This window comes from Macrobrachium nipponense, chromosome 4 (assembly GCF_015104395.2).
Source record: "Macrobrachium nipponense isolate FS-2020 chromosome 4, ASM1510439v2, whole genome shotgun sequence".
In the NCBI taxonomy this organism is placed as follows: domain Eukaryota; kingdom Metazoa; phylum Arthropoda; class Malacostraca; order Decapoda; family Palaemonidae; genus Macrobrachium; species Macrobrachium nipponense.
Genome location: NC_061100.1, coordinates 87,356,001 through 87,379,375, shown reverse-complemented (window position 1 = coordinate 87,379,375; position 23,375 = coordinate 87,356,001). Strand labels below are relative to the sequence as shown.

Sequence of the window (23,375 nt, the reverse complement as noted above, 5' to 3'; positions counted from 1 at the left end):
AAACCCTAACTTTATGGATTTCATGAAGTTTGCGGCAAAAAGAGATGCGAATATTGACCCTCAGAATATTCTATTCTTGGAATCCGATAAAAGGGATTCGACTTTGAGGCAGTATGATGCTGCTGTCAAAAAGTTAGCAACCTTCCTGAGAGATTCGGATATTAGAATCATGACAGTTAATTCAGCTATATCCTTTTTCAGATCCTTATTTGAAAAAGGTTTAGCAGCTAGCACGATTACGACAAACAAGTCAGCTTTGAAAAAGATATTTCAATTTGGATTTAACATAGACTTGACGGATTCCTACTTCTCGTCTATTCCTAAGGCATGTGCTAGGCTTAGGCCTTCTGTAAGGCCTACGTCAGTTTCATGGTTCTTAAACGATGTTCTAAAACTGGCTTCCGAAACCGATAATGACACATGCTCGTTTATAATGCTCTTAAGAAAAACCCTATTCTTATTAAGCTTAGCTTCAGGAGCAAGAATTTCAGAACTGTCGGCTCTATCCAGAGACCCGGATCATATTCAGTTCCTTCCCACAGGAGAAGTCCTACTTTCTCCGGAACGTAGCTTTTTAGCAAAGAATAAAGATCCTTTGATGAGGTGGGAACCTTGGAAGGTACTACCCCTTCCACAAGATGTATCTCTTTGCCCAGTTACAACCTTACGAGCCTTTCTGTCTAGGACCTCCTCATCTTCGTCGGGTCCCCTCTTTAGGAGGGAAAAAGGTGGAACTTTATCCATTAAAGGCATCAGGCAACAAATCCTGTACTTTATTAAGCAAGCCAATCCTGACTCTTTCCCGAAAGCACATGATGTCAGGGCAGTAGCCACCTCAATTAATTATTTCCAACATATGAACTTCGATGAGTTGAAAAAGTATACTGGATGGAAATCGCTGACAGTGTTCAAACGTCACTACCTTAAGTCCTTGGAAGCTCTGAAATTCCCAGCAGTAGCAGCGGGTAACATAGTTTCCCCTGACTCTAGCTAGTTTGTAGTAGAAGATTCAGTCCTCCTTTCTACCTGCCTCACCCAAAAGTTCGTCTATTCCTACCTGGTTCATTTGCATTCACCTTGTGTCTTAGCTGCTTTTGTGATAGTGTAGTGGGTGCCCCTTATTGTCTGGTTAGGGACACTCACAAATGATTATACACATTGATCTCATGGATGTTTCCCCTTATTTTTATGCTAGGGGATACATCATATTATAATGATTACGGGTTTTGTATATTAAGTCATATACATTCCTTTATATATTATTATTGTTGATTGTTTTTATTAATTGCTATTATACTTTTGATACATGCTGTTACACAGATAACATTGATACATGTAAATAATTTTACCTGTACATATGTAATTACCTTATGTTTACAAACATGATTAGATTTAAGGGTAATTTAAGCATATTTCTATTTTTATACCCCTGTGTATATGTATCTTTTAGCAATTATAGTCTATTCTTATATATTTTATCTTTTATTTGAGACCTATTCTGATTTATTTTATTTTTATTCTCAGTTTATTACTTTTGTTTACAATCTTGTGCTATTTCTCTGGTACGATTTCGCGCAGCGACACGAGCTGAGCCCAGAAAAGGGATTTTGACGTAAGGAAAAATCTATTTCTGGGCGATTGGCTCGTGTCGCCAGCGAAATATCCTTTAATCTATTATTTCTAGGGTAAATGTACTAACACATACCAGAGAATAAATAAAATAAAGAAAAAGGTCAGTATAACTGACTCGCTCACCCTCCAGGAGGGTGTCGGTATGAACACTAGGCGAGTGAGACCACTACCACGAGCCAAATGCCAATAGAAATCTCCCACTACAAAATCCCTCCAAGAGGGGAGCCGACCCACAGAGTGAGCAGCTCGTACTACTACTACTCCATCCCATGCTGCCGACTGCTGCGCCTCTGGTGGCCATCCTGAAGTTAGCAGACAATCTTGGGCGAAGGGATGGGTAGGGTGGGATTTCGCTGGCGACACGAGCCAATCGCCCAGAAATAGATTTTTCCTTACGTCAAAATCCCTTTTTCGTATCTCGAGGTACTACTGTATATAGTGTAAATAGTTACTTGATAGTGCCTTATTGGCCATATCAATTGTGTCTTGCTTAACTTCCAGTTTATTTGACTTCACAGTCTTATATTATAATTCATATTATATTATGATGTTAGTTTTAAGTAGATTAAGGCTTGATTATAGTTGAAGTATATTAAGGCTGAATTAGTTCAGAAGTAATTCTATTTTTATACAACTTTAGTAGTGAAAAATTTCTATTTGATCTTACTTTGGGTTTTATTAACCCCCTTTTGGAAACATATTTGTTAAGCTTGGATATAATTCTCTGTTATGTTTTCACCGGCCGACACAGGTCGATCCCAGAAAAGGGATTTTGACGAACAAAAAATCTATTTCTGGGGGAAGACCTGTGTTGCCCGGTGAACCCAACCCTTTATTAATTTTTACATTCCCTACTCTGGTTAATCCAAGCAAAAAAGGACTACTCCAGGAATGAGAAGAGCGCGTGGGTATTAGTAGTAGTGGCGAGAGGAGTTGTCGGTGGGTTTCGTTGTAGCGGATCCCACCGTGGAAGGAAATTTTGGGAAGGAATCTTCTAAGTGGCGAAGGCCCTGTGTATTGTGGTTTCCACAACTTCCCTTTACTTATACCGACACCCTTCGGGGTGATCGCGCTGAGGGTAGTAACTTCAGCATAACATGCTAGCTTTTTCTCTGGTATATCTAGATGTATTTATACTTGAAAAATGAGCTACAGGGATTTTTCACCGGGCGACACAGGTATTCCCCCAGAAATAGATTTTTCCTCCGTCAAAATCCCTTAATAAGGCATGAATCGTGCGTCAGGCAGGTGAACAAAAAATTATGAAACTCTGCCGCCACTAGTTTGAGAGTGTATACATTTGCCATATAGTACCTCCAGATCTTTTACAGTGGTGGAAAGTCTGCCATTTTGTTCCAACGGCAGTATTTTAGTTGGCACTATTTTTCTATTCAGGAAAATACCTGCTTCATTATCAGTATTGCTTTCACTACTATTTGCTTCATTACTATTTTTTAATGCTTGCTAAAGTTCCTTAGTTAACTGTTGAAGGAAATTGCAACAGTTAAGTTTCAGGCCTGTAACTTCTCTCTAAAGAATTGATGTCTATTTAGCACAGTATATTATAAAATACCTGGATTGACCATCTTTTTTTTAGGGGGGCTATAGTTTATCTTCATAGCTATTGATCTCAACTGTATTATTTTATTATTACAAAGGATTAATTTATCTAGACCTCTGAGTCTAATAAAGGCTCTTCATGGGGATCTCGACTTTAAGGATATAGATCTCTGTGAAAAAGGTTTCTCATGAAGCCCCAAAATTAAGGTGTGATCTTCTGCCATTTCTAGGGAACTGATTAATTCTATTCCAACTTTAGTAAAACTTCTCTGGCTGTACTGCTACAGCAATGGAAATGGTTTCTTCTGTCATTTTGATTTTAGGCCAAGTTGGGAATTACATCTCTCTCAGGGAAGCTACCCTATTACTCTCAAGGAATGGAAACCTGTAAAAGACATTTTTTAGCTTACCAGGTCAAGACTCCTTTTAAGGGATTTCTTAAGGAGCAGTTGAGCAGAATTCTGTCATGTTTGGTTGAGGAATTTATTTTGTGGACTTGAAGAGTATGACTTATAGTGAAGTGGCATGTTGCATTTTTTGTTAGTGAGCTCATTTTTAGGGATGTGACACCTAGATGCTTAAACTATTGGTTGGATCCTATTGTAGTTCCTACTTTGGGTGTAGTTCTTGACTGAATTGTCCTCATCACTCGACCATTCTTTTTTTTATCCAATACATAGTGTATAGCATTTATTATGATGTAAACTATCAGGGATTATTTGGTCTGTCACAATTAATGCACTATATGTGCTTTCCTCGCTACTTCTGTCATTCCTGGGAGTGGCCTCTCAGCCTGTAGCCTTCCATGACAAGTCCAAAGAGGAAACTTGACCAATTACTCAAGAGTACATAATGTGGATCTCTTAGAATTATTTTTACTGACCTTACTTTTCGTATGATGATTGCAGCTTCTTTTATATCTTTGAGTGACATATGTTCTGATGCTGAAGTTCAATCTTAAATAGCTGTTGTTTGGACCTTACTGATCTCAATTAACCAATTCTAGACTGTTTTGCAGCTTGATTCTTCCTATCTAAATCAGGATTTGGGCAAAGTTTAAGAAATGGGTTTTTAGTAAAGCAAATATGATTTGTTAAGACAATATGGGGTTTTTCATACATACCCATTACCTACCACGTAAGTTCCTGCCATCCTTTCGTTATGGATTTGATGAAATAAAGAATGATTTTGATTGCTGCAGGAGACCTTGAGATGCACTAATGCATGCACAGAACTACTGGCTAGCTACCATTCTCTCACTGGGACAGAGGCTTTCAGGCTATTTTTAGCACATGAAAAGGACTTTTTATAAGTACATAATATGTTTGTATGGAAAAATTACCTAGTTTTGTTTTAGAAAATTATATTTTTGTATATTCTAATTTGTATATTCCACGTAATTTTATTTGTTATATGCAGCATCTTAGCATGGCTAGTTGAACATTAAGTAATGAGAGAGAAGAGAGAGAGAGAGAGAGAGAGAGAGAGAGAGAGAGAGAGAGAGAGAGAGAGAGAGAGAGAATAATATGATATACTAATGTAATGTATTAATGAATGAGGTGGTAAAAGAGAGAGATAGAGAGAAAAATAGGTTGTACTAGTGTAATATTTTAATGAATGAGGTGGTAAGAGAGAGAGAGAGAGAGCGAGAGAGAGAGAGAGAATAATAGGTTGTACTCATATAATGTGTTATTGAATGAGGTGGTAAAAATTTCTCTCTCGTTGAAAAATGAAATATACAGAAACTTGAAACTTTGCATTCACCTCTCTTTGTCAGGTTTTGACTGTGTCTGTGTGGAGGATGTGTACTGGTGTTCTATTCACAGACAACATTAGTGGAATAAGTATAATTTGCTGTGCAGGATGCACCTTGTTGTTATGGCTTTTGTCTTGTGCAGCAACCACAAATTCTCACATTTGCCACCTCTTGCGACCAACACCCTGGCTGCTGACGGTTTCCATTATTTATATAATGGTGATGGTATCTCAGGTGTTTCATGCAAGGTTACCAGAGCCTAATCAGGGTAAGATTTTTTTCTTTATTGCTAGAACCACTTGTAATTACTATCATGTTTGCTTTTAGTTTTGAGAAAATTAAGTTTAATTTCTGATTATTTGGAAATGTGATGAAAATACCCCCATCTTCTCTGTTCAAGTGTAAAAATATCTTCATCTCCTCTCTTCAAAACAAAGACATATTGTACTGCAAGGTTTTGAATTCTTTATCTGTTAGTGCTCTCATAAACATTACAAACTAATATTGCTTTTAGTAATGTGTGGCAAGAAGACAATAGAGATTGAATTAGGCATTTGAATAATATTAAGACCAGGAAGTAACCACAATACTTAAATCATGGCACAGCCACAAGGAAAACAACTTTTCTTGTTAATACCAGAAAGCAGAAAAATGATATTGTTATGATACAATAAAGTTTTGTACATACTTATCCGGCAGATATATACTTAGCTATAGTCTCCGATGTCCCGACAGAATTCAAAATTCGCGGCACACACGACAGGTAGGTCAGGTGATCAACCCACTCCCGCCGCTGGGTGGCGGGACTAGGAACCATTCCTGTTTTCTAATCACATTTTCTCTTCCACCTGTCTCTTCCACCTGTACATACTTACCTGCCAGGTAAGTATGTACAAAACTTTATTGTATCATAACAATATCATTTTTGTACATGCAACTTCCCTGGCAGATATATACTTAGCTGATTGGCACCCTTGGAGGAGGGCAAGAGACAGCTACATACTAAATATATATAATAAAAAACAGGAAAACAACATATGTTGTAGGTATATAATAAAAAACCTAGGTTCCTACCTGAATGGGCAGAAGACTTCATGGATACTGTCTATGAGTCTGCTTGCCTCAAGAGCATCAGAGAGGATGAGACCTGTGACTGATAGCCCTTCTGGATCATGTCAGTGGGGGCTTGCCCACTTACTTGACAGAGCCTTGTCTTGGATCATGCCAATGGGGGCTGACCCACTTACATGGCAGAGTCTTCACCTGTATCGTATCAACTGGGGCTAACCCTCTTACATGACAGAGCTTTAGGTACTAAGATACTACAAGGAGCGCAACAACCAATCCCGACCACCTGACCACGCTAACATGTTAGAAACTAAGATTTGAAAGGGGTTCACATCCAGCACCCTCTTCCAAACAACCTAAAAAACATATCACAAACCATTAAAAACCCTAACATAACTAAACTAAATAAGATTGGCTTCAGCTCCCTGTCCCAGCAACGAATATGCAGATACGTATGCTCCAATAGAGAAACACTTATCATACTTTACTCGAATCTCTCTTAAATAATGGGATGCGAACACCGAGTTGCATCTCCAGTATGTAGACTCGACGAGAGTCTGGAGAGACAAGTTCTTATGGAAAGCCAAAGAGGTAGCGATGGCTCTCACCTCATGAACTTTAACTCTTAGGAGCTTGAGGTGCTCGTCTTCACAGGCTAAGTGGGCTTCTCTGATCACGTCCTTGATGAAGAAAGCCTGAGCATTTTTAGAGATGGATCTCTTAGGATCTCTAACCGAGCACCATAAACTTTCCTTGTTACCTCCCAGTTTTCTCTTCCTCTCCAGGTAGAACTTGAGGATCCTGACTGGACACAGGGTCCTTTCTAGTTCTCCTCCTGCCAGTGACGAAAGTCCCTTAACCTCGAAAGTTCTCGGCCAAGGTTTCGAAGGGTTTTCGTTCTTAGCGAGGAAAAGGGGCTTGAAGGAACAGATCGCTGAGTCCTTCCTGAACCCAACTGTGTCTTCCAAAGCTTGGAGTTCACTTACCCTCTTGGCTGAGGCTAAAGCGAAGAGAAACAACGACTTCCTGGTCAAGTCTCTGAAAGAAGCTGTCTGTGGAGGTTCAAATCTGGGGGACATTAAATATCTTAGAACCACATCAAGGTTCCAACTGGGTGGTCTAATATTCTTGGTTTTTGAGGTCTCGAAGGACCTGATTAAATCATGGAGGTCTTTGTCTTCTGCAATATTTAGGCCTCTATGCCTGAAGACTGAGGAAAGCATGCTTCTATAGCCTTTAACCGTGGAGACGGCCAGGTTACAATTCTCTCTCAAGTAAAGGAGGAAGTCAGCTATGTCTGCCACAGAGGTACTGGAAGAGGATATCTTATGAGCTCTGCTCCATCTTCGAAACACCTCCCACTTCGACTGGTAGACTCGAACGGTAGAGGCTCTCCTTGCTCTTGCAATCGCCTTTGCAACTCCGCGTGAAAAACCCCTCGCTCTGACAAGTCCTTCGATAGTCTGAAGGCAGTCAGACTGAGAGCGGGGAGGTTTTTGTGGAATCTGTCGAAGTGGGGCTGTTTGAGAAGATCGCTCCTGAGTGGAAGCGATCTCGGAAAATCTATCATCCATTCCAGTACCTCTGTGTACCAGTTTTGAGCTGGCTAGAACGGGGCGATCAAGGTCAGTTTTGCTCCTTCTGCTGCTGCAAACTTTCTCACCACTTCCCCTAGGATCTTGAATGGGGGAAAAGCATACCCGTCTATCCCCGACCAACTGAGAAGGAGGCCGTCCACTGCTACCGCCCTTGGGTTTGAGATTGGGGAGCTGTAGTTTTCCAGCCTTGCGTTCCAATGTGTGGCAAACAGGCCTACATTTGGTCTTCCCCAGAGGCTCCAAAGTCTGTTGCAGACCTCTGGATGCAGGGTCCACACCGTAGGAAGGACTTGCTCTTTCCTGCTCAGAAGATCGGCCCTCACATTCCTTTCTCCTTCTATAAACCTTGTTGGGAGAGTAATGTTTCGCTCTTTGGCCCAAAGCAGTAACTCCCTTGCTTTCTTGTAAAGGGAGAAGGAGTGAGTTCCTCCCTGCTTCCTGATGTAAGCTAGGGCTGTGGTGTTGTCGGCGTTGACCTGCAACACCGATCCCGAGATCTGAGCCCCGAAGTGCAGGAGTGCCAGATGAACTGCTGCCAGCTCCTTTAGGTTGATGTGCCAGGACACCTGTTCCCCACTCCAGGTGCCTGACACTTCTCTAGCGCCTAGAGTGGCTCCCCAGCCCGACTCTGAGGCATCTAAAAATAACACTAGGCGAGGGCTTGGAGCATGAAGGGACACGCCTTCGTTGAGCCTGTGCGGGTTCAACCATCAACGGAGATTCTCCTTTATCTTCTCTGAGAGAAGGAAGGAGTCTGACAATTTTTGGGACTTCTGATCCCAATTCTCCCCTAGGTAAAATTGCAGGGGCCTTAGGTGAAGCCTTCCCAGAGAAATGAACTGTTCCATCGAGGAAAGGGTCCCCAGCAGACTCACCCAGTCCCTCGCGAAACATCGTTCTTTCTCTAGGAAAGCTGCTACTTTTTGCAAGCAGCGATCTCGTCTTTCCTGGGATGGAAACGCTTGAAAACCCCGAGAATCCATCAGAATCCCCAGATAGACAATGCTTTGCTGGGGAATCATCTGGGACTTCTCGAGGTTTACTAACAGTCCTAAGAACTGGGTCAACTTCAGAGTCAAAATCAAGTCCACCAGACAGCGAACTTCCGACTGGGCTCGAATCAGCCAGTCGTCTAAGTACAATGAGATTCGAACTCCTTCCAGATGTAGCCAATGTACTACATTTTTCGAAAGCCCAAAGCACAGAGCACGAAACTGGTTACTTTTCCCTGCACCATGAACCTCAGGTATTTTCTGGAAGAAGGGTGGATTGGAACGTGGAAATACGCATCCTGAAGGTCCAGGGACACCATCCAGTCCCCTGGACGAAGAGCTGCTAGGACAGAGGATGTCGTTTCCATTGCAAACTTCTTCTTTGTCACGAACAAGTTCAGAGCCCTCACATCCAAGACCGGTCTCCACCCTCCTGAGCTTTTTGGTACCAAAAACAGGCGGTTGTAAAACCCTGGGGAATGAAGTTCTTGTACTTCTTCTATTGCCTCCTTGTCCAGCATCTGGCTCACCAGATGTTGAAGGGCTTGGTTCTTTATCAGATCTTTGTATTTCGCTGTTAACTCCCTTGGAGTTGTCGTCAAGGGAGGTTTCTTCCTGAAGGGGATCAGATATCCTCTCTTGAGGATAGAGAGGGACCAGGTGTCCGCTCCTTTGTGTGCCCAGACTTTGTGGAACTTTAAAAGTCTGGCACCTACTTTCGTCTGGAGGACTCCTGTCTCAATGGCTCTTAGAGAAAGATCTTCTCGAAGGCCTTCCTCTCTTCTCTGATCGTCTGCTCCTAAGAGAGGTTCTAGGGGCGGACCTTCCTCGAAAGGGCTGTTGGAAGGGAGCCTTCTCCCTCTTGGTCACCGGGACCGTCGGCTTCAATCTTTTGGCTGATTGAGCCAGAAGATCTTGAGTGGCCTTTTCAGATAAAGACCTCGAAATATCTTTAACTATCTCTTGCAGGAAGAGGTGACTCAACAGGGGCGAGTACAGAGGAGCGGATCTCTGGGTCTATACCTCTGCCTTTAGTCACCCCCTCCTACCCGCTCCGGGGGGCGCAGGCTCCCGGCATAGCCGGACCCCCTTGAGGATGGTGACTGATTGGAGGCTCCAGCCTCATATCGGGGTTCTTATATATTGCATGTCTATCTTTAATTTTGATATATCTGCTTTAGTTTAAGTTTACGGAGCCACCACGCTCCTCTAGGAGTTACTCCCTCCTTTTAGCTTAAGTTATTACGGCGGAGTTACCAAGCTCCACCACCTTACCCGGTCTCTACCGTCTCTACACCCGGTACCTGCTCGGACTACTCCTTACTCCGGCGTATGATAGTAGTAGTTACCCTGAGTTCAGGATTTTTCTGTTCTCCGGTGCCACCGGAAACACTGTTAGCTACTTACTACTAGCTCTACCGGACTCTTCGGCATGGTACATGGCAAAGAGAAGGCCGAGACTGGGATATAATTTCTGGAACACCGGAACACTCCGGTGTTATGACATATCAACCACGGACATAGTCCGGAAGGTTATCAATGGTACACTAATCAGTGATATGCTATCGTAGATGCAACAAAACTGATGAGAGGCAGCAACAAAACTGATGGGGACCATGATATACTGAACCTAGGCTACGCTAACGAGCCAGACGCCGTAGGCTAACCTAAAATACACAAAATCACTAAAAATTAAATTAAAATGAAAGTAGGAAAATAAAACAGTAGGAGAAAAAATCCAGGAGTGTACGACTAACCCGAGAGAAAGTCTACCACTCAAAGCTAGCCGGGGCCGATACTAAGAGCTGTGGCTAGGGTCTGGATAGAAACTAAATGCCTACGCAAGGTAAAAGAAGACATGCATTCATGACATAAACCAAGTAGGCTGGACCCCTAATATAATGTAGATAACTAGTAATAGAGCGTAAAGTAAAAGGGAAGGTTCTAGGTATGGAAGACCAAGAACGAACCTGCCACGAGGCAGAACAATGCCGCCATGCTTCCGGCCGCGAGCCAGTATTTATACCTAAAAAACGGCAAATACTGACTCAAAGCTGGAAAAAACTAAGTAGGAACCTTACGGAATACTTAACTTAGCTGATGCGATGGCTGAACACTCCATAATTAGATAAAATCCTCACAAAGGGGCACGAAAAACACAGAGACACAAAAAAGTACGTCTGATAAGGCACGTGCTAACGTAAAGGATGGCCACCAGAGGCGCAGCAGTCGATAGCGTGGGGTGGAGTAGTAGTACTTGCTGCCCATTCTGTGGGTTGGCTCCCCTCTTGTGGGGGTTTTGTCGTAGGAGATTTCTATTGGTAAGAGGTTCGTGGTAGTGGTCTCACTCGCCCTAGTGTTCATACCGACGCCCTCTTGGAGGGTGAGCGAGTCAGTTATACTGACCTTTTTCTTTATTTTATTTATTCTCTGGTATTTGTTAGTTCATTTACCTTAGAAATAATGGATTAAAGGGATATTTCGCTGGGCGACACGAACCAATCGCCCAGAAATAGATTTTTCCTTACGTCAAAATCCCTTTTACAGGCCACCCATTGTATGGAGATCGACTGCAATGCCGTCCTCCAAGATCCCTGTGGGCACGATGTCTGCCGGACCCACGCCACCTGCGCGGTCCACCTCGACGGGTCAGTAGTGTGCCACCATGAGAACTGTGTCACCTGCTACGATCTCGTGGAACAAGTCTCCTGAGGTAGGTGACTCTCCGGGGTATACATGATAATACAATGAGGACCAATGTAATATATGTCATTGATATGCCGTTTAATTTAAGTTACACTGTAATACAAGTTAAGTTTAAGTTTTAACACTAACCCTTCTCTTACAGGGAGCTCAGCCGGTCCAGAACGCTGCTCTCTCCATCCTCAAGGTATGGGTGGGTGGATTCGGATGTAACGTAGCCAAGGCCCAGCCCTACATTCTGTCTCAAGAGATGGCTACACTTATCTTCCCAGGTGGGAAGAGCACTGGCTACGTGGACCCCAAAGTGGCAGCTCCCCTGATCGCTTCGATCCAAGAATCTGTATCCCAGCCTGCAGAGGAGGCGTCAGCGCAGGAGGTTACGGAAGAAGTCGCGGCACTGGATCTCGACCTTGAGCCCATGACAGTGGACCGCATGGGCAATGGTAAGATTGCTAGTGAGGCAGGTTTCGTAGGTGCTCAAGGCCTCCCCTTGAGCACATCTAGAGCTTCTTCACCTTCTTCTTCTACCTCCTTCCAGGGATTCTCCGAGGGATTTCTGTCGGTCCGATCGAAATCTACTTCGGCGATCCCTAAAGTCAAGGGCAAGCGGGACTCTAAATCGCTGCCAAAGCCCCTAGTAAGGAAGTCAGGTACCAGCCAAGTCCGTAAAGCTCCGACTCACCATCCCGGAGCGAACAAGGTTAAGCATGAGTCTCTCTCCAAAGGGTCGAAGACTAAATCTTCTAAGGAAAGAGCTCACTCTTCCCCCGCTGACCCTGTGGCATCCACCTCCAAGGGAGTGAGATCCAAGGTACCCAAGGAGAAGGCAGAGCCCTCCTCCTTTGACCCGGAGACCTTTACTTCCAATATTATGCAACAAATGGGCAACATGGTCAGAAACTTGGTGCAAACCAAGTTTCAGGAGATACTCGCCCACATATCCATCTCTTTGGGACAGTCTATCCAAGCCATCTCGGATAGGCTGGTGACGCAGGAGAATATTGTTGCAGGTCTCCAGCAAGGGGTAGTGTTGGGGCTTCAGCAAGCCGGTCAAGCAGCCCAAGGCTCGCTAATGCCGGACTTTTCCACTCTCCCTCCCTTTCACCCGAACAACCCATGGAGAGTGGCCTCCTATGCACCTTTTGTGGACGGAATGCTTACGATTGAGGGCTGTGGAACTCAAAGGATTGAGGACTTCGAGTTCTACCTGGAAGGGTTGCAAGCCCCTTTCATAGGCTATGTCCGCCTCACGGAATCTGCTTTGGTAAGAGAAGATAAGGCCCCAAAAGAAACAGTTATCCTCTCTCGGGACCAAGCACAACAAGCTTAGATCCGTAACCTTGAAGATTGGGAGTGTGTAAACACTAAGGTTACGGCATTCAGAAGCCCCTTCACGATCTTCACTGTGGATAAGGAGACTCCCATCCCGTTCACATCTAAAGTGGCAGAACTTACTCTGCAAGCAGCAATGAGAGATGAGCCTATGCCACAGCTCCGGGAGACAGAACGGACCTCTCTCCTACTCCCCGGAACAGATGACCACTGGGTAGATTTTCCAGCCACCTTCTTGGTTGGGAAACTAAAACCGGACTGCGCCATCTTGCTGTTTAGTGAGAGACTACCCAGGCTGTCTGATGGGCTCATCTAGACAGAATTTGATGCCAAGACGCGACTTGGGAAATCCCTCAACTCGCTAGTCATGACAGAAGCAGCGGCTCTTATCTATGCACAGGAGCCGTTGTTCAAGATCATCGCTAAGTCACTATTGTCGACAATGCAATGTGACTTGTATGATTTTGTTGTGGCTAGGAGGAATTGTAGGAAACATGAACTGGCGGAAGCCACGATCCATCATGAACCCAATAAGCTTCTGGCCTCATCAATATGGGGTCCTGACCTCTTTCCGGCCTCAGCAGTGAACAAGGTGCAATGTGAGGCGGTAAGGTTTAACCAAAGTTTAAGAGTTCGGTGGGGACTGGTCTCCAAAAGAAAACCAGAGTCCTCCGCATCGAACCCCAAATCCAAGAAGAAGCCTAGGAAGTTCCAGCCCTTCCAGGCTCCTCAGCAACAAACTTTGGTCCAAGCAGTTCCGGTTCCCCAACCATCAACCTCTAAGGCCCAACCACAACAGCAGTTCTTGCTGTTGACACAGCCACAACAGGCGCAAGCTTCAACCTCTTTCGCAGTCTCCGCGGCCTTCAACCCGGCGTTTGAAAACTAAGCGTTTCAGGCCTTCAATAGGTTTGGCAGGGGTAGCAGGGCTAGAGGCGCCTTTCATCAGCGAGGCGGCGGAAGGGCTGCCAGCAAGGGCAGGGGTTCACATGGAGGGCGAGGAGGTCGCCCCTCAGCAACCCAATGAGAATCTCCAGGTAGGAGGGAGGCTGTACCTCTCGTCAACGTTGGAGATTCAGCAATTGGGCCCGAAGTATTGTGTCCAAAGGTCTGGGCTGGAGTTGGATCCAAGGTCCACCCCCACCCAACACCTTTTACCAAGAACCAACAGTGGAATTGATAGAGTATTCCCGTGATCTCCTTCAAAAAGGAGCAGTGTCAAGAGTCAAACATTTAAAATTTCAAGGTCGCTTGTTCAGCGTGCCAAAGAAAGACTCAGACAAACGAAGAATAATCATAGACTTGTCCCGTCTAAACTTATTCATTCACTGCAACAAGTTCCGGATGGTGACCATTTCGCAGGTGCGGACCTTACTTCCCTGTGGGGCTGTCACCACCTCTATAGATCTTACAGATGCCTACTATCATGTCCCGATAGCAAGACACTTCCGCCCGCTCCTAGGCTTCAAGTTAGGAAACCAAGCCTACTCCTTCAAGGTAATGCCATTCGGGCTCAACATAGCCCCCAGGGTATTTACAAAGTTGGCGGAGACAGTGGTCCAGGAACTAAGATCTCAGGGAATCATGGTAGTAGCCTATCTGGACAATTGGCTCGTGTGGGCCACAAGCATCGAAGCTTGCCGCAAAGCAACCACCACAGTCATCCGCTTTCTGGAATATCTAGGATTCCAGATAAACAGGACAAAGTCCCGGCTAACACCGGCGTCCTGTTTCCAGTGGCTGGGAATTCAATGGGATTTGGTTCAAAAGAGAACAAGAGATCTCGAGACAAGCTAGCTCCGATCCCGGCGATCTTACGGAAGCGACTCCGTCCCTGGACGGAAGTCAAAAATTTGTCAAAGACAATTCTACTGCAATTCCCTCTGCCGGCCTTAGTGATCCACACAGATGCATCACTAACCGGTTGGGGCGGTTACTCACAGTACAAAAAGGTACAGGGAACATGGTCCCTACCATTCTGCCAGCTTCATATCAATGTACTAGAAGCTATGGCAGTGTTTCTCACCCTGAAAAAACTTCATCCAGCCAAGAAATCTCACATCAAGCTGGTGCTCGACAGTGCGGTGGTAGTACACTGCATCAACAGGGGAGGTTCCAAGTCAAGCCACGTGAACCATGTCGTGATAGACATTTTTTCATTAGCAGGCAAGAACAAGTAGCACCTATCGGCCACTCACCTAGCGGGAGTAAGGAACGTGGTGGCGGATTCGCTATCACGTTCGGTCCCACTGGAGTCGGAATGGTCCCTGGACAAGGAGTCATTCAGTTGGGTCTGTCAGCTAGTACCGGGGCTTCAGGTAGATCTCTTCGCCACCGAGTCGAACCACAAACTCCCTTGTTATGTGGCTACCAACCTGAACCCTCTGGCTTATGCCACGTACACGTTGGCTATAGATTGGAATCAGTGGAAAAAGATTTATCTCTTTCCTCCGGTGAATCTTCTCCTGAAAGTCCTGAACAAACTCAGGACTTTCAAGGGCCACATTGCTCTGATAGCCCCAATTGGCCCAAGAGCAATTGGTTCCCTCTTCTTCTGGAGTTGGGACTCCGCCCTCAACGGATTCCCAACCCCAGACTATCACAGCTAGTGCAAACGCGAACTGTGTTCGCTTCCTCAGGAATTCAGAAAGCCCTAACTTTATGGACTTCATGAAGTTTGCAGCACAGAGGGATGCTGATATCGATCCTCAGAACATCATGTTCTTAGAATCTGATAAACGTGAATCAACCTTGCGTCAATATGATTCAGCAGTTAAAAAACTGGCTGTATTCTTGAGGGACTCTAATGCACAAACCATGACCACGAATCTCACAATATCCTTTTTCAGATCATTATTTGAAAAAGGTTTGGCAGCTAGTACCATTACTACTGCCAAATCGGCTTTTAAAAAGATTTTCCAATTCGGATTCAAGATAGATTTAACAGATTCATACTTTACATCTATCCCCAAAGCTTGTGCCAGACTTAGACCTACTGAGAGGCTCAAGTCTGTGTCATGGTTTTTAAATGATGTACTTGAATTAGCCTCGGACACTAATAGTAGCTCATGTGACTATCTATCCCTCCTGAGGAAAACACTGTTCCTTATAAGTTTGGCCTCAGGAGCCAGAATATCTGAACTGTCGGCTCTATCTAGAGACCCAGGTCATGTAGAGTTTCTCCCTTCAGGAGAAGTGTTACTTTCTCCAGATCGCCAATTTCTTGCAAAAATTGAGGATCCAATAGATAGGTGGGCCCCCTGGAAGATTGTTCCGCTTCCACAGGACCCATCCTTATGTCCAGTCACTTCACTGAAAGCATTTTTAGACAGGACTGCCCTGATATCTTTTGGCCCTGTGTTCATTAGAGAAAAAGGTGGCACTATTTCCCTAAAAGGAATTAGACAACAAATTTTATATTTTATTAAACAGGCCAACCCGCAGTCCTTCCCACGGGTACATGATATTAGGGCAATAGCTACCTCAATTAATTTTTTCCAACATATGAAATTTGAAGATCTGAAGAAGTACACAGGCTGGAAATCTCCGACAGTATTCAAACGCCATTATCTTAAGTCCTTAGAAGCCCTTAAATTTCCAGCAGTGGCAGCGGGAAACACAGTTTCCCCTGACACTGCTGGGGTTAGTAGTAAGTAGTCCAGCTTATGTCTCTCCTTTGCCTTCTCCTTCCTACCGGCCTCGCTAGCATTCTTGCCGTAGCCCAGTTACGTCACAGTCGTACTGGTCCTTGGATGTAATATATTGTACATATTGATTATTTCATAACTGCATTTGATCTTAATGTATGCTTACTGTGATGATATGATCTTTTGTCTAGTATTAAGGTTGTATTGCCATCATGTTACCTGTTTGTAACTTAATTTAGATTATAGCAACTAACCTTAATTGTTTTTGATTATCCTGTTGTAGTTATTTATGTACTGCCTCTTCCCAAGCTTGGCGTTATTCTCTGGTACTATTTCACGGAGCGACACAGGCTGAGCCCAGAAAAGGGATTTTGACGAAGGAAAAATCTATTTCTGGGCAAAGGACCTGTGTCGCCCAGTGAAATCCCACCCTTACCTTTCCCCCCTGTCTGGCCAAGCTTGGGTGCTATCTGCAGGAATGATGTCAGAGGCGCTAGCCATAGCGGTAGCGGGTAGTGAGCCTTAGGTCGGCTCCTCTCTAGTTGAGGTTTTTGAAGAAGGAAGAGACTAATTGGAAAAGGACCTGTGGTAGTGGTTTCACTCGCCCCAGAAACCATACCGACACCTTATATAAAGGTGAGCGAGCCAGAAGACTGGTAGCGCACCTTCTGTATGGTAATTATTAATGAGTATCAGCCTCAAGGAGGGCGGGAGCTGCTCCAGCGAGGGTATGCAACTTAAACTAGATAAAGTTCAAGTCTTACTCATTAATATATTCAATTCACTGGTTAACTTTAATTAATATCTAACCGCCTGCTCTCGATCCTGCTCCTGGGTTCAATGTAGGTCTAATACTTGAGATCCAATATCCGCCGGACTATGAGGAGGACAGACCTCAACTCTGTATGGCTGGCCGGACCGGAAGGCTACGTATGAACGTAGGCGCCTACATGATCTCCAAAGAATGAGAACTGAGCTATGGCAGGTTTAATGCAAGACTCCGGTGGCGGATGTGAGGGTGAGTCACTCTCCATCGGCACCGCAAGGGTCTGGAGCTGTTCACTGTACGGTCCCTCAAGGCTTAGCTCACTTGAAGTCTCATTTCTCCTTCTCCTAGCCACTGGCTGTGGAATGGACCGAGGTGGCAGATCAGGGGAAGATAATTCCATAACTGACATTGCCTACCTCTACTGAGGGGGTGGGAGCAAGGCTCCTGTCCCAATTCCACGGTTATAGGGGCCGGAGAAAGAGACAACTGAGCGGCGGAGCAACATATGTACTACCCAAAGCTATGTCCGTCATCCGGCGGGGCCGGGGGACTATAAGCTCGGAACTCTAGTACCCATCACCCCCCCACACTCGTCCCCCCCTTCCACTTATGTGAAACTCAAGCGGCCGTTCCTCCCTAAGAGTACTAGTACCACAAATTACAACGGTTCGGCTGGGCCGAACCTATTAGTGGGTAGGGGGGGTCTTGATATGAGAGGGGGGTGGTCGGTCGTGATCGCCTGGCCACCTGCCCGATCAGAGGTGGCTATCTATTAGCAGTGTTGTGGGCTACCACTGTAGGGGTGGTAGTGTGACTGAGCCTATGGCCCGCCGTGGTTGGTACAGCAACCGGTTGGGGTGGCCCTCAATCGAGAGGCATAGCCTACTACTAAAGGTTAAACCGAAGGAGGCTAGGCCAAGACGAATGTTAACAAGACCTTTTACGGTACAGTAATACAGTATTGCATAATGACAATAATGGATATACATACATACTTGATAACAAGGCACTATGGAAGAGTTGCAAGGGTTTTTATATATTTTTGGGAAAATAACCGATATGGATCTAGCTGACTAACAGAGATTGCTAGCGACTCGGAAAGTTAGGCTAAATCTCCTCTAGGATATCATTATGCGGACAGTAGCCCTCAACTAAACCTACCAAACTCGAATTTATTCGATTCAGACTGGCCAGAAGGATAGATCCCATAAAATAAAAGAGAGAGGGGGCTCTCTTATCATTGATATCTCCCATGAAGAGCTTTATCTCTGTCAGGGGAAGAGGCATAAGGGTAAATAATAGACTGCTCATAGCCTATCCAACATGATAATATAATATTGTGTCGAGATTACTCGGACGTGCTCTTGAGGTGGGGGTGGGGGACGCGTAACATACTTCGAACGCCCTCTGTCTAGTACCCAGACTTACCCCAGGGTATGTCATGAGTGCGTTCGGTACTTCTACGACTTAATTTCTAATAATAATAACAGGTGAACACATGAATTAGGTACATTTAATGCAATAATATCTCTGATTTATTCCTATTTCGGCTAAAACATGCGTACCTAATGCCCACGCATTCTTGCTCATGCTCACAAAATGGCGAGGACGCCGACTTCCCCGCAACACTTTCTACGGGGCCGAAGGCTAATTTGGGAAGTCCCGCAACCTTATAAATTACGAAAAACGGAAATTGGGGTACTCAACTTTGATGCAGGAGTCATCTCCAAAGAAGCCATCTCGAAATAAACACTTAATGCATGATTAACCAAGAGCAAGAAAAAACAAGTTGTTGGTTCACCAGTTCTAAAACAGGATTGAAGATGGCGCTCGGGTCGGGTAGTAGTAGCAGTAGCGAGGGGGAGGTAGTAGCCGTTGCGACGGTTCTCCCAATGAGAGGGATTTTGGAAAGGAAACCTCTAATTGGCATTAGACCTGTGAATAGTGGCTTCCACTCGCCTTGTACTTTATACCCGATGCCCTTAGGGTGCTCGCGCGAGGTTAGTAACCTCAGCATGCCATGCTAGCTTTTTTCTCTGGTATATTTAGAACCTATATATACTAGAAAAGTGAGCAGCAGGATCCCTTTCACCAGCGAACACAGGTCGAACCCAGAAAAAGAATTTTTACAAAACAGAAAACAAATAGTGATTGCAAACGATGAGAAATTGGATGAAGCTAAGGTAATATTCGGTGTGCCTAAGGTATGGTGTTAGCTGCATTGCTATTTGTTATTATGATTGCAGACATAGACAGTAATGTTAAGGACTTGGTAGTGAGTAGTTTCACCAATGACACAAGAATAAGTAGAGAAATTACTTGTGATGAAGATAGGAACTCGCTACAAAGAGACCTAAACAAAATATATTAATGGGCAGAGGTAAATAGGATGGTATTTAACTATGATGAATTTGAATCAATAAATTGTGGAGATAAAGAAGGAATGCCATATGCATATAGGGGACCTAATAACGAAACAATCACAAATAAGGAAGCAGTTAAAGACCTTGATGTGATGTTAAATAGGAAGATGTTATGCAATGATCAAATAGCAATAGTATTGGCAAAGTGCAATGTTGTTATGGCACTTCAAAACAAGAAAAGCAGAACACGTGATTATGCTTTATAAAACATATGTACGTTGTGCACTTGAATATTGCAATATATGGTACCAACACTACCAAAAGGATATTGCACAAATAGAGAGTGTACAAAGGTCCTTTACAGCTAGAATAGAAGTTAAGGTTCTTGAGTACTGGGAAAGATTACAATTTTTTAAATTATATAGTGTAGAAAGGAGAAGAGAACACTACATGATAATACAGGCATGAAAACAGATAGAAGGAATTGCCGAAAACATCACGGAACTAAAAATATCAGGAAGAGCAAGCAGAGGTAGATTATTAGTGCCCAAAACTATACCAGGAAAACTAAGGAAAGCACACAAGACATTAATCCACCACACACCAGCATCAACAATGCAGCGTCTATTCAATGCATTGCCAGCTCATCTGAGGAACATATCAGGGGTGAGCATAGATGTGTTTAAGAATAAGCTAGACAAATATCTAAGCTGCATCCCAGACCATCCAAGATTGGAAGATGCAAAATATACCGGAAGATGCATTAGCAATTCTCTGGTAGACATTAGAGGTGCCTCACATTGAGGGACCTGGGGAAACCCGAACGAGCTGTAATGTCTGTAAGTAAGTCTTCCTCTGCCGTTTACCAAGGCAAATGGGCAATTTACTGTGATTGGTGTTGTAACCGGGGTTTTTCTCCACTTGGAACCTCTATTCAGCACATACCAGACTTTTTGGCCTTCCTCAGGGACGAGAAAGGTTTGTCTGTATCTGCCGGAGGTTACAGGGCGGCCCTAAGTTTAGTGTTACGTCTTAGAGGTATTGACATATCATCCTGGGAACTCTCCTTGCTAGTTAAGGGGTTTGAGCAGTCATGTTCTCCTAGAGAGCTCAAGCCCCCAACGAGGGATGTTTCCTTGGTCTTGAGAAGTTTCACTAAAGCTCCTTATGACCCTTTGGCATTGTTCATCGGACAGGAACTTGACACTCAAAACGGTTTTCCTCCTGGCCTTGGCATCTTCGAAGAGAGTTGGGGAGCTACACACCCTGAGCTATGATGTGAAGCACACCAGGGGTTGAGGGACAGTGTCCTTCGAATTTGTCCCCGAATTCGTGGCTAAGACCAAGAATCCCTCGGTGCAGGATGATAGGTTCTTCTCCTTTACCATTCCATTACTGGATGACTTTGTGGGCAGTGATTCTCAAGAGCTTTTGCTATGTCCTGTCAGGGGTCTGCATTTCTATTTTAAGAGGACATGACATCTTAGGCCAGGTTGTCATAGGCTTTTTGTTAGCACGGGGCATTTGAAGAAAGAGGTGTCCAAGAATACAATCTTTCTTTAGATACGTGAAGCTATCAGATAGGTGTATTTGACTCTTGATGATTTCACCGCCATGTCTGTGCAGGCTAGAGCGCATGACGTCAGGGGTATTGGTCCCTCTCGGGCTTTCAAGAAGAATTTGGCTGCTCATTGAGTTTTGAGAGCTGGTACTTGGTTACATCAGTCAACATTCACCTCTTTCTATCTTAAAGATCTTGCCCACAGAGCTATGGACATGTTTTCCCTAGGTCCTGTGGTGGCTGTCCAACAGATTGTGTAACTCATCATTACCCTTAACAGGGCACATTTGTATGTTACCTAAGATGATTGTGTGGATGAGAGAATGAGTGAGTTAGCTGGTCTCTTTCTTTCTCTTGTTCCTTTCCTTCTTCCTACGGACAGGTTGGGGAATAGACACGTCATTTGCTGGGCTGGTCTGATACAGGTGAGTAAGGTAGTCTTACTGATAGTATGGTTGCTTGGTGTGCAGATAATCCAACCCTTTATTCAGTAGCATATACTCTGCTCCTTAGCAAGGGGGAGTGGGGAGTAGTAATGAACCCTGGTGCATTGGTTTGTTATCGAACAGTCAAAGTTTCTCTTTAGTTCCCTAATGCAATGATTCGTCCCATATATCATTGTAGGTAACCCAGTGGCTGATTTGTTTGATATCACTGTATCTAGCTTCTCACGGGCATCAGTCCCTCTCTGGTAGATATTTCTTTTGGAACTGGACTGGTGGGTAGGCCCCCAGCCAGTTTAGGATGTCTGTACCTCCCTCCAAGTATAAATCTATCCTATCGTTAAGACTGAAGAATTGTTCGCATATGAACAAATGACAAATTTTCTAAGCCAATTTGTATTTCTCATAGCTACAAACCTGAGGTCTTAACGTTGTACTGCGCACCTCTAGCCACCCCTCTTGTCTTCTTAAAGACATCCTGGGTTTAGGAAAGACTGAACGCTTTGGTGTGGGTGCGTGGTCTTTGACTAGTTTTCACCCGATATACATACGCATTGCCAGATCTGACAAGATTCCTTGTATTTCATGTGGGATTTAACCGGATCCAGCTAGGTGCTAGAAAATTATCCTATTATTAAGACCTCAGGTTTGTAGCTATGAAAAATTTGAGACCTGTCATTTTGAATTTTAAGATTCTTATTAAAAAATATTATAAGATGACTGGAGATTATATTTTGAAACTGTTTCACAATACACAGAATCCTTCCTAGTGTGACCTTTCTTAGAAAAGGTAGCAAAAAGTTTTAGAATTTTTGTTCTTTCACCATGTGCATTTGCATATCTTCCTCTTTCCATTGGTGCGTTTTTTTCCGTAAATTTTCTGACCTTAAAGTTTTGCTGGCAGGGGGTGCTGCATATTGATTTATTACCCCAGCCCCTATAGGTTAGGGCTACATACCAAGGTAATTGAGTTTTTAAGTAACCTAAGTGTGAATTAACTCATCCGGATTAGACAGTACCCTAGATTAGAGTAAGTGATAGCGCCTAGTTATAACATTTCTGGGTTCGACCTGTGTCTGCCGTTGAAAAATCCCTGTAGCTCATTTATCAAGTATAAATATATCCTAAATATACCAGAGAAAAAGCTTACATGGTATGCTGAAGTTACTACCCTCAGCGCGAGCACCCCGAAGGGTCTCGGTATAAGTAAAGGGGCGAAGTGGAAGCTACTATTCACAGATCCTCTGCCACTTAGAAGATTCCCTCTTCAAAATCCCTCTGCGGTGGGAGCCGTTCCAAGCTTCCCCCGCCTCACCCTCCACTCGCTACTACTACTAATACCCACGCGGCTAGCTCATTCCTGTATTTGCAGTCTTTGTGTGTGCATCACTTTGATTCGCTCCAGGAGTTTTGTCCATTTTTTCACCATGGCAATGGCAGATATTTCTTCTACACCTAAGTTGAGTACCCCAATTTACGTGTTTTTGATTTTTATGATTGAAATATTCCCATAATTTGCCTTCGGCCCATCAGAATAGTATTGTAGCCGCTGTCAGCTGAGCCGCCATTTTAGGAGCGTCATCGGAGCGCGTGCAAATTTTCAGCACACAATATCTACGAAATATTTACATATTATGTTAGTGTTACGGCCTCTGAGAGAGGTCCGCTTCACGTTCGATATGAATAAATAAAAAAAAATATTTCAACACCAACAGTTGAAACTGGGGATACGAATATAGAAAGAAACACTAACACAACAAAGGTTTATTTACAAGCTTACTAACATAGGTAAATGCAGAATGTTATCTCCTATTTACATAGAAAGATAGATCTTACACTGCATGAACTGGGGGAACAGTGAGGCAATTCAAATACTTGCTAGTCAATTTGGCAATTCAAAGCGATGGCTTCACAAAAGGAAAACGGTGATTGCAGACGTCCTCTTGACTCC

The 23,375-nt window shown here is 44.1% G+C and overlaps 1 protein-coding gene across 1 annotated transcript in view; it reads left to right on the top strand.

The window, feature by feature from the left end:
• LOC135211432 (GPI ethanolamine phosphate transferase 2-like) overlaps positions 1-23,375 on the top strand; it is a 468,113-nt gene that overhangs the window by 349,633 nt on the left and 95,105 nt on the right. Inside the window, exons 9-10 of the mRNA XM_064244742.1 lie at positions 4,970-5,216; positions 15,175-15,892. Coding sequence (XP_064100812.1) covers positions 4,970-5,216; positions 15,175-15,892 — 965 coding nt within the window. The remainder of the gene's footprint in view (positions 1-4,969; positions 5,217-15,174; positions 15,893-23,375) is intronic.